Below are 12,084 nucleotides of genomic sequence, written 5' to 3'. Positions count from 1 at the left end.
CTTCTGATTTCCTTGTTCTTTAATTTTCCAACGGATCAAGAGGCAATAGAACTGTACAGGCTGCACGTTTCTTCCCTGGTTCACTGCCAGTGAAAAGGCTGGGGACAGTAGGGCCTTGTCGGCTGCAGCCACTGACTCAGCAGCCATCAGCACAAGGACAGAGGTTCTGCTGCGTTCCTTACTTTACCTTCTTTCACTGGCATCAGCTGTTAGTTTTGCGTTTTTCCAAGTTACCTTGACTTCCTTCCCATAGTTGCATTTTCACTAATTTCCCCTCAGCCTAGAAATCTGGTGGCACAAAAGCCGTCTTTCACAAGTGGTCAGGCTCTCAGCAGTTGAGATGACTCAGTAATATCTGCAACCATACATTTAATAAGGAAAATCTAAATTATATATGTCTCTGATGAAATTGAAACTGCATCAACTTTTGTTTTTTTCTAGTGACAGGAATTGGCTTTCAGATTGGAAAGGTAGAGCTGGTGTTTTTAGAATGTGCCGTCCAAATATAAAGTGCATCTCAGTTTCCAGATATGTGGATTCTGAAACTTCTTATCTTGCTTTAGATTTTATGAATTTGTATCTCGTTTTAACATACCTATAGACAATGGAGCCAGGTAATATAGACCGAATACTTAAAAACAAGTACTTTTGTCACATTTGAAAGAAAATACATTTTATGGAAATAATTTAAAATCAGCTGACTTGGTTATTTCAAAATAGTTTCCCATAATTGTTATTATATATTCTGAAGCCTAAGATGTTATCTTATTTGATAATCTGTTTAAAAAATGTGAATGAATTATGGTAGCATTGGAAACATTTACAAAAATAGTTATCTGTAGGTTTTTATTTTATAACTAGCCTCCCCCATCAAAGATAATAGTTACACTTTCAGTGAAGTGAAGAATAGTCAGGGAAGTGATCTTGACTAGACATTTGATTCTTGCTGAAACAAAACTGGCTTGCAGATCTGGGAAAGGCGAGGTAGGGAAGATGGATGGTTTAGGAGGAGAGGCATATTTGTACAGTCTCCTATAAGGGGGTAAAATTTGGAACTCAGATTTTCATTAACTCCATAGAGTTACATGACTGATACAGAAGCACAGAGCTCCTTCAAGGATTCAGCCTGTTGGAATTTCTTAGCTTTTTGTTATCAAGACTTCTTTATACTCTTAAAATTTATTGAGGACCCCAAGAAGCTTAATATTTGCTATGTTACAAATTAAAAGTGATAAAACTAAAAAATATAAATTCATGAAAAATACCCAAAATAAATTCATTATAAATAGCATATTTTCATGAAAAATAATAGTTTATGAAATCATGAAAAAATATCATTGCTGTGAGTTTTTGTCAATCTCATTAACATCTGGCTTGTTTAAAGACAGCTAGATTCATACATGGGCTTCTGCAATCTGTCATTTGGAATATTTCACTATAAGTCTTGAGAGATGAGAGTAGAATAGACAACTTATATTTTAGTAGTAGTAAGAAAACATTTTTGGACTCATGAACTCCTGAGAGGATTTCAGGGACTTCTTGGCAGGAGCTGGGTGGGAGGGGGTCCCTGGACTATACTCTGAGAACCACTGGATGAAACTATATATATTTCTTGATGACCATTTCCTTGGTATCTTTTCTTCTGCTCCTTGGGGCCTGGTAAAATATTCTTTATGTTGACTCCTCAAATGTGTTTACTGATTTAAATTTCCTCTATAAAATTCCAGGGGAAGGAACCATCTAGTGAATCAGGCCTTCACTTCCTTTTCACAATGCCTTTCCCCTTAATTAGTCATGCTGTAAGAATCCATCTCACTCCTTTGACTCAGCCGCCATAGAGGTGCCACCAGACTCTTTTTACTATGCCTGATGACATTGTAGACTGGTTACAAATCAAGATAAGTAGTTCAGGAAAAAAATATTCCCTTTTCAGTGCAAAGAATTCTAGGAAGTCTTGGAGGTTGCTGGGAGAAAGAAACTAGAATTGTTTCCTAGAAACGGAGTGGAAAAGTCTTTGGAGAAGTTTTTGGGGGCCTAGCTGGCACATGGGATCCACTCTGCTCTCCAGGAAGCATATGCCACCTTCTAGTTTGCATTTCTGCACCAAGGCAGTGGCAGGTGTCCCGAAGAGTGAGTGGGAAGTAATCATCAGCTCTCCAAGTAACAGCATTTTCATTTGCTAAATGTTATGTTAATGTTCTCCAAACCGATGGTAGAATTATACAAACTTAGGCTGAAAATATGGATACTGTTCATATTAAGTTTTCAGACTTTTGATAAAATGTAGGTAAATATCAAAAAGTATCATAAAAATTATACAGTAAATTTTATGTAGAACAAATATGTGTACAACTGACAACATTTACATTGGAAAATTTTATTTATCAGCTATGTTAGAAAAATGCCTGCATGAATATAGCAGCATACAAACAGTTGCTTTTGCATTTGACTTGCAAATAAATGGAAGCAACAACATTTTAAAAACTGCATGATTTTGTGTGCTTTATCTGGATGAGTAGTGGCATTTTCTAACTGCTTGCCTCTTGGGCACATAAGTCATCATGGTACATCTTTACTAATAGACTTTGAACTTCTTTCTCTGTCCTTTTCTTCTGGGCCGTATATTGCCGCCTTTAGCGCTTCAGCATGGAAGGGATCTCAAATGTCATTCAGAATGGCCTCCGCCACACCTTTGGAAATTCAGGTGGAGAGAAACAGGTGCTCGGTTATCCTTATTTTCCTCATTCTCTGCTTTTTCATTTTCTGTGTAAGTGAAGATCCTGAAAGCCGGTAGTTTTACTAATTTACTAAGACCATTGCTTAAAAGAGAGAAATCAAAGTTCATTATAAAAGTTCATTATATTTATAGTCTTGATAATGAACAGAATTTCCCTTTGAGGAAAAAGCGTTTTTCAAATTGGACATTAGATTAAATGCATTCTTAAGACATATTTTAGAGCTCCATTTCTCACTCTTAGTTTTAAACAAATAGACATTAACATTTTAACATAATGTATTGCATGTGTAGAAAATCTGCTTATGAAAATAACTAAACTAAAATATGTGACTCTAATTCTAAAAGTCTAAGCAAGATGTCATTTTTGGGGTAAGGCCAGTTGTTGGTATTTGAGACTAGAGTTCTAGGTAAAAAATATATACAGAGTATATCTTACCTCCTTTAAGTGAAATTCATGTGTTTTTAAGGTGTATTGCCTAGTCAGCCAACTCAGTTGTCAGCCAAACGAGCCTGAGACATTATTTATACAAAATTATACATAGATATTAATATACAATGAAGTATCTAGCAATTTGCTTTTTGACATTTTTATATAATGATTGAAGGAATATCATGAACATGGGAAATATTCACATTAATGGGTGTGCTTAAACTTACCTTTCACTGTTTGAAATTTTCACCTTAAAAAGAAAACTAAAGTTAGCTCTTCTGTGCAGATTAAGAAGGTATACAAAATGTACCTTGTAGGAAGTTTAGCACGAGAATGCCTAGATCAAATGCGTGGAGTTTTTCTGAAGTCATTGCTATGTGTTTCATAAGTCATTGCTATTAAAGAGAGAAGTTTCACACTGACATTTGCAGCTCCATGAAGGGATGCCTGAATTTTTGTTTCCATTCTGGTGTCTCTCACCTCTCTCAACCTCACAAGAGGTCAAGGAAACTTCCGAACTGTGAGTGGAGCAGGGAGGCCTGACAACGCAGCCAGGTAGCCAGAGAGCGGGCCAGGGTGCAGCCTCCTGGTGCCTCTCCAGGGTGCCTGACACATGCTGTGAGTGAAGCCAGGAGGGCATAATTTATGGCCTTTTTTTTGGTTGTTCTTTACAAAGAAACATTCGATTATACAATTGGGCATCACCTGCGAGAAGTCTGCATCAAAAAGACAGTGGAACACTTAAGTGTCTTAAAGATTGAATGATACAATTTTATCACTTTTCTGGACTTAGGGATCCAGTTATTGTAAAGCAGCTTTCTTTATCTTGTTTTTCAATTATAGGCAGGATAAGATCACTCAATGAGGATTAGCCACAGAGCTGAGATTTAGGGCACCAGGTTAAATAATGGGTGGAGCTAAAGAGATTCCAAGTAAAAACCACTGGCTTTCTGTATGAACATATGTGAAATGCACGGAACTATCCATTTTTTTTGGTGGGATGGTAAGAATAGGAGAATCTGGATAATCATTTATGGATTATGCTTTCATGGGATTAGTTATAAGACATGGCTCTGTTACTTGTGAGCCTTTACAAGTAGTAAACTAGGCAGTTTGTCTCCATTTCAGACGTTAATTTTCACTATTCATTTCCCTTTAGGCCATTCTCTACTTTCACTTTTTTCCTTTAATACCTAAAAATGTTTATAAAGACTTATCCAGTAATTTAAAATAATAGTAATAATGCATTTCTAAAACTATTTAAGTGTGTCTTTGTTAGTGTCTGAAAGAAGTTAGTGAGTGTTTTTAAAAGTTGTCATATTATATATGTGGCCCGTTTGTTCAACCAGAATAAAAATGGTCTGAAACAGAATTATTTTGCTGTTGGAAATTACTTTATTGTGCAGAACAATTAAAACTGTTTTTAGTTTAAGTTGCTATTTTCATAATGTGTTGAAAAATATGCAAGGAGAATGTGAGATAATACTTCATTTTAAAAATGAACACATTGAGTAAATCATCCTCAGGCTTAGTCCTATGAAATTTTCAATAATTGAAATGCAAAAAAGTGGTTATTTCTGTTGACACTAGGTTTTTATCAAGCAAATAGAGATGGGCCAAAAAAAAAAAAAGAAAATGAGCTCCATCTGAGATAGTAAGATACCTTTATTCCCATACAAGACCTGTGTTTTCATTACCAGAGTAGCTCGTGTTTTATATTATGAAGTAGACCTTCTTGTAATAGTATCAAATTTTTTGCAGGTAAGGAAATGCAGATTTAAGTGACGTATTGTTTTGTTTTTTTAACTTGGCAGTATTTGACTACAGTCATTCCTTATGAGAAAAAAAATGGACCACCATCTGTTGAAGATCTTCAAATATTAACAAAAAGTGAGCAAAGACCAAATGAAACTATTACCTGATTTACTTTTGCTGATTAGTAAACACCTGACTTTAGCTAGCTGATTTTGTTGTTAGTGTTTTGTCAATTTAGGATTGTAATATCATTGCATATCATTGTTGATTTTTATAAGAATGAAGCCAAAAATGGCTTTGACATTAAATACAACAGTACCTCTAGTGTTGATTTGTATTTTTTCTGTTTTTCTTACCTTGTGAAATATTTATGAGCAAAAATTTTGAGAAAAAGCATTATCTGAATCTTCATCCTCTCATATGCTTAGAACATATCCATTTATCATAAATAAAATTCTCTATGGATCTTATATGACTGTCAATAACTGAATAGGAAAGATTTAGGGTAAACACTTATTTCTTATGAATGTAGAGCCCAAGGTAGTAGTTGTAGGTAGAACACAAACTGACAGTAATGTTTTCAGAACATGCAACAGGGTGTGGTGGCTCAGGCCTGTAATTCCCAGCACTTTGGGAGGCTGAGGCGGGCAGATCAAGAGGTCAAGGATTGGAGACCAGCCTGGCCAACATAGTGAAACCCCATCTCTACTAAAAATACAAAAATCAGTCAGGCGTGGTGGCAGGTGTCTGTAGTGTCAGCCACTTGGAAAGCTGGGGCAGGAGAATCGTTTGAACCTGGGAGACGGAGGTTGTGGTGAGCCGAGATTACGCCATTGCACTCCAGCTTGGGCAACAAGAATGAAACTCTGTCTCAAAAAAAAAAAAAAAACTAAAAAAAAAAAAAAAAAAAAAAAAAAAAAAAAATGCATTCATTCAGCAAATGTTTGGTAAAGGCCTACTCTTTACCAGACCATGATCTGGGCACTTGGGATACTTTAGTGAACAAAGCGGACAAAGACAATCCACCTTCAAGGGGCTTGCAGTAAAAAACAATTGTGAGATTTAAATATACATTACATTGAATTTCCCTTGTGATAGCCGTAAATGAGCCCTGAATTCTGAATTCTCGTTCTATCCATGTTATTTTCAGGGATGTCCTTGGAAGTTATTTATTCTCTTTTGCTCAGTTGAAAAACTAGGATAAAAAGTATTTGTTCTATTTACCTCACACTAAGCAGATTAATATGTACATGATTTGGGCTAAGTTACTATCAATTAGCCTCGTTGTCATTGCTGTTAATATGGAGGGATTGAATTGCTGATCTGTTGAAAAAGCATCACAAGGATGAGTATTGATATTTATTTTGGAAATTCAAGGAACTTGGAGCTTTAATTCTTTCCTTTGGTGAATAATACGTTAAAAAGGTTTATATTTAAATATGGATAAATCAAGTGATGCCAGCCAGTCTGAAATAAGGAATCAAGAGATTAACTGGGTAGCCAGCCCTCTTATTTTCAGGAAGAACTCATGAAGTTATGCGTGTCCAAGATCCCACAGGGGATGGTTAATTACAGAGCTGGGTCTCTTAATTCCCAGGAAACTATACTTTTAATGATGCTGGTTTTTAGTATGTGGTTTTTATATAGAAGTTAGAAAAAATTTTAAACATGATTGGAAGCAGAAATACTGAACATGGTAACCGTTTAAAGAAGGGAACATAAATAAATATTGCTCATAAGCCAGGAATTACTGGCAAACCTCAGCTTCTCAGATCAAGAACAAATACTTTGTTGGTCAAACTAATGTCATCGTAATTTCAACATCTAGATGTCTTTATAGGTTGACACAATTTGGAATCTTTGGACATATTTGGGTCCAAAGCTCCTTTTCTTTCCAAAAGAAGAGCCCTGTGGAGACAGTCACACTGTTTATGGATATATAGTCTTCCTCTTAAAAGCTGTTAGGGATTCTGGGTGCAATAATAATAGTAATAAAATTTTTAATAATATTAGTAATGTTAGTTACAGTTAACACTTAACATAGCATGTATTATGTGCCAGGCACTATAATATATGTGCCAGACCTTTATATCTGAATTAGTAGCTTAGTCCTCATAACAAACCTTTGAGATTAAATCTAATTATTATTCTCATTTCACGGATGAAGAGCTTATGCAAAAGTGGTTAAGTAGCTTTCTCAGTGTCACACAGTTAGGAAGAGGCAGAGCCAGGGTTTAAACCCAGGAAGGCTGACTTGACAGTTATGTTACGTTGCCTTGTCATATGGGTGGGGAGAAACAGTGAAATATTTTTACCAGGATGCTCTGGAGAAAATTTGAATTGGCTGGCTGGGCGCGATGGCTCATACCTGTAATCCCAGCACTTTGGGAGGCCGAGATGGGTGGATCACCTGAGGTCAGGAGTTCGAGACCAGCCTGACCAACATGGAGGAAACTCCAATCTCTACTAAAAATACAAAATTATCTGGGGGTGGTGGCTCATGCCTGTAATCCTAACTACTCAGGAGGCTGAGACAGGAGAATCACTTGAACCCAGGAGCAGGAGGTTGTGGTAAACTGAGATCACGCCATTGCATTCCAGCCTGGGCAACAAGAGTGAAACTCCATCTCAAAAAAAAAAAATTTGAGTTGGCAATCTCTGTTAAACTACAATATTTGTGAGTTTATCTCAACCTGAATGGTCTAGCTTAAAAAAGAAAAACATTATACTAGGTGGCTGTGTTTTTTCTTTTAGTTTTTACTTAGAAGATAAAAGCGTCCGTTTAGGATGAGGCTAATTCACCTAGGTTCCTCCATAGTGCAGATGCCAGGCAGATGCCATGTGCTGCTTCATGGAAGTCTGTTCTTCATTTGGGTCTTTTCTTTGAAAGTTTCCAAGGAGTCTTACAGATATGCTTGTTGGAGGGTATAGCTAACTGTCAATTTCTCTAAGAGTTTGTCTAGCTTGCTTGTTCTATAGCACTGAGGTCCTCTTGTTGCACAGAGTTCATTGAGGTGCACATTGCAGTAACCCACTTTCCAGTATTATTACAGAGGGAAGGCTCCATGTAAATAACCTGATTCCTCTTTTTTTGCCTCCACTGTTTGGAAATTTTAAATCAGGGAAATAACTCTCAGGTATGTGGATATTCTTACCTAAAATAAATTCTTGTGAACATACTCCACTAAAATAAATTACTGGGACTTTACTGTTGTATTCCCTTATCAGGAAAATCACCTATAATTAGTATGAGTCAGTTATATCTTATAATTAAGGAAGATTAAGGCCACAATGATTGAAATTAAATAATATTTTTGATCTGAATTTTTTGTTGTCTTTTTTTCCCCCTCTTCTATTTTGCAGTTCTTCGTGCCATGAAGGAGGACAGTGAAAAAGTTCCGAGCTTGTTAACTGATTATATTCTGAAAGGTGAATTTTATAATGGTATAGGTATGATGGCTGGGAAGTTTGGATTAATCAGTAAATGCATTGTCTTGCTAATAGATTAGATAGTAACTTCCCAATGCACAATTTTCATTAATTTTATTATGCAGGGTGAGGATTAGATACATGACTAACTTCTACCAACATTATATGTTATGGTTTTATAAAATTTAACTTTTATTGGAGGTTCTGGGCTGGAAATAATCTCCACAGCTAAACTATAAACATTGAGGGAGGCAGTAGAAGAAAATTAGTGAGGTGTTGCCATCATCATGTGGGTATCATGCTGGCAGGTTGACACGGAAATTTGAGAAGGATGGTCTCTGTCATCTTGGGGACAGTGCAAAGGAAGGACAGATCGTTAGTGAGGATGGATGAAGGAAGAGTCACTTCTGTGAACAGTGCCAAAGGGAATACAAAAGGGACTGATGTAAGGCCCAGGGAGGGACGCAGGGAATAAAAAGAATGGACTTTCCTAAGCTCAGGGCAGTGAAAAAGCGGCCACAAATCTTAGAGGCAAGATCAGGCACACACAGGATGGGAATATTGATGAGGCAAAAGAAGAGTGAGAAGTTGAGTTACTTTGCTGAGGAAATAGCAACATTTGGCTGATGAAGGGACTGAGGACTTAATTAGAGGCAAAATTAATACTTTTCAATGAAATATTTTTTTAAAGTAGCAGTTATTCAGGGGCCAGAATTTGCAAGCATCACAAAATGCATCTTGTAGTGTTTGATCACATTTTGAGAGCAATCCTCTTCTAATAACAGTTTTCTTCTTTGGGTTCAGTCTCTTCTCCATTAAAGTTAGCTGAGCACAAGGAAGATGCTTTCTGAGACATTCGAAATCTCAGATGGACTTTTCTTAAACCATAGCATCATAAAAGGGGAACCTCGGTAGTATACACAGTGCTCAGTGAATCACACGTTTCACTTGTAAGAGTCTTGATGCGTTAAGATTAAGAAGCATGAGCTAGCCATTAGTGGGTTAACACTGGGCTACAGCAGACTGAATTAACATCATTTTAAAAAATAAGCTTTTTTTCTGATGGAGGACTTTTTCTCCCTATTAAATGCTGAATTTTTTTTTTTAATACCTGACGTCTTTGTTTGCTTTTGTGTTGTGCTAGCATTGGTATAAAAGCTGGATTGTTCTGAGGTTTGTTCTAGATGTGAAACAGGGATGAGACGAACATAAAGAACATGTCTTAAATTTTAATTTTAGCGGGTCCCTAGGGCTCTATGAGGGACAGAGGCAGAATGAGCTTCTGAAGCATTCTCTAGCTCTTTTAGCATTTAACTGCTTGGAAGGATGTTATGACCCAAAGAACAGAGTCCTCTGGGGGAAAATGATTTTTAATTCTCTACTCTGAAAACCTAGGACTGTAATTGTGAACCTACCTATACCGCATGCCTTAGGGAAGCAGCACCCATCTAATTCTGCTCCTCATGCTCGGGCCGCTGGCTCCTGTCTGTAAGCCCAGTTCTATCTATACTGTACCTGCTTCTGATGAGTCTGTGTGCATGTGTTGTGGTTTTGTCTTGGCTTTGTATTGTGAGGACTGGGTGGAAAAGAAGCAAGGATTCAGACTACAGTGGAGACTGTAGTCAGAGAAAATGAAGACGGGAGTGTAATATGGAGACCTATTTAAGTGTGTGGGAAGGTGCTGGAGTGGGGTCATTGAAAATGCTCTTTTCCACCCATCCTGAAAGTTCACAGCTGGTTAACTGTTCCTTTTCCTTGGGGACCAGTAATTGGACGCTTTGCCTGGGAGGGGGATATTGCTTAAGGGGATAACGCGCCTTCCCCTTTTTTGGCTAGTTTGTTGTTGTTTTAACACAGATGAGAGAGTGGCTTGGCTGTCTAAATACACCATCTTAGTTTTAATGCAAAAGTCAGAAGTGAAAGAAGGCAGAAAAGTGGTCTTATTTGGCCTGAGAAAGGTAGGGGGGTGGGCACTGTATGGGCTGAGCCTCTCTTTCACACCTGCTTCATTGCCTGACTGCAGCTTGCTGCCTTGACAGTACCTGAGGCTCATTCCGAAGCCTGGCCATGCTGATCCTAGTCAGGAATAAAAATGTGTGCACAAGGGAGCCTGTTTGCTGAGTTATAAGCCTCATGGTATAGGGTGAATGTCATGGGCTTCTGTCTTCAAGTGGCACCCTAAGAGATATGGCCTTTTGATATCTCATTTCTAGGCAATTATCTAATGTGTCTTGAGAGAACTCATCCTTGTTGGGTAGAGCCTCTTAAAACCTTTAAAAAATTGCAACTATAGATCTTTGCATTAATGTTTAGTTCCCATTACTGTTTTTAAATGTACTTGTAAAATTTACATTTTGTGTACATGTATACAAAAGATATTTTTATCTAAAAGTTCTCTTTTTCTTCTAGTTCTGTGTCCTACATAAAGCAGCATTACTTCAGGAGCAGCAACTTTATCTGCGGTGGGACTCCGAGCTAGATTTCCTACAGCATTATTCTGAAAGCTGGCCACCATTACCTTCTTGCTATTGGAAACTCAGCACATTTGAACTTCGGTTTGATTCAGTATTAACAGATCTTGGCTTCCCTAATTCTTTATATTATAGAACCGATGGAAATATGGGCACTATTTTGAATTCTAGAGATGGTTTTAAAGTCTACTAATAATTATGAACTGTTCTTAGTACAGAGAGTAGTAGTAATTGTGCATGTGCAGTTATATTTCTCATTAACTGACAGTATGCCCGTTTGTTTTTACGGCTTTCTAATCTACACTGCACTGATGAACTAGATTAAAGCCTTGGGAGATTTATGCTACAAATTCAGTGATAGCAAGAACCAGCACTGATTTTTGTGAGAATTGTCAGTATAAATATTACCTACCAGTATTGTTCAGAGAGACTGAAAGAAACTTGGGCTGTTCTTGAAGAGGCAAAACCAGAATATGCATTACAGTGGCTTAATACTTAGTGAACATTGAAACTGTTGGTGATGATTGGATTTTATAGCTTGCTGCTTGTTTCACCTTTGGTAAAATTTTAACCGTTAAATTGCCACTTTTAGAATCTTGTATTAACTTTTGAGATGTTCCAATGTTCTGCTTCATATGTCTGTGAATTGTACTTGAATAGTTTGTATCCTCTGAGGTGCTTAAAGTGTATCCTGCAGAACTGCCCATTCCCATGACGGTCATATTTTATTCATGCCTGTGTGTTTTTCTTAAGTATGAATTCTAGAAACAGCTACTTACGGGTTCAATATCATAAGCGCTTTTGCCAGTTCCAATCAAATCAATGGCATTTAATAAATTTTTTAAAAAGTAAAAATAGTATATGTTTGAGAGCTATATATTTGGGAGTTTGTCTTGTATTTTTTTTTCTTACAGTGCTAGATTCTTTCCCTTAATTAATTCCATGCAGAGCCCATCGCTACAGTGTGTGAGCAGGTGAAACCCTGATGAGTCCCAGAATGCTATGGAGGGGAGAGAGGACTTTTTTAGAGGATGACGAGATGCTGTGGAATGACAGAAGTCCTGCTCTTTTTCTGGGGCTGTGAGACATTCCAAACAAACAGCCATGCAGCCCTGTACCACAGACGACATGAATGAAGTTAAGAGTCTATCTGGGACCTGCTACAGGAGGCTTTCCCAATTCCACTTAAACAGCTGTGAGCAAACAGGGCTGTGTGTATTCCTCACTCCACTCAGCAACTGAGACACCATGTCTACAAAGGC

General features: G+C 37.3%; 1 protein-coding gene across 4 annotated transcripts in view; it reads left to right on the top strand.

Annotated features, from left to right (window-relative positions):
* The window catches only part of FEZ2 (fasciculation and elongation protein zeta 2), a 48,650-nt gene extending 36,973 nt beyond the window's left edge, over positions 1–11,677 (top strand). For 2 of the 4 annotated variants that reach the window (XM_017534880.2, XM_017534883.2), the window contains 4 exons: positions 2,638–2,718; positions 4,982–5,057; positions 8,286–8,351; positions 10,761–11,677. In XM_017534880.2, the coding sequence (XP_017390369.1) occupies positions 2,638–2,718; positions 4,982–5,057; positions 8,286–8,351; positions 10,761–10,777 (240 nt within the window). In that variant the 3' untranslated portion in view covers positions 10,778–11,677. Of the gene's footprint in view, positions 1–2,637; positions 2,719–4,981; positions 5,058–8,285; positions 8,352–9,746; positions 9,840–10,760 lie in introns of all 4 variants that reach the window. The other 2 variants (XR_005201291.1, XM_017534882.2) reach the window with 2 other exon arrangements.
* Positions 11,678–12,084: the final 407 nt, after the last annotated feature.

The sequence above is a fragment of the Cebus imitator genome, unplaced genomic scaffold (genome assembly GCF_001604975.1).
Source record: "Cebus imitator isolate Cc_AM_T3 unplaced genomic scaffold, Cebus_imitator-1.0 Scaffold88, whole genome shotgun sequence".
NCBI classification, from domain to species: Eukaryota; Metazoa; Chordata; class Mammalia; order Primates; family Cebidae; genus Cebus; species Cebus imitator.
This window is presented reverse-complemented; position numbering and strand designations above follow the sequence as displayed.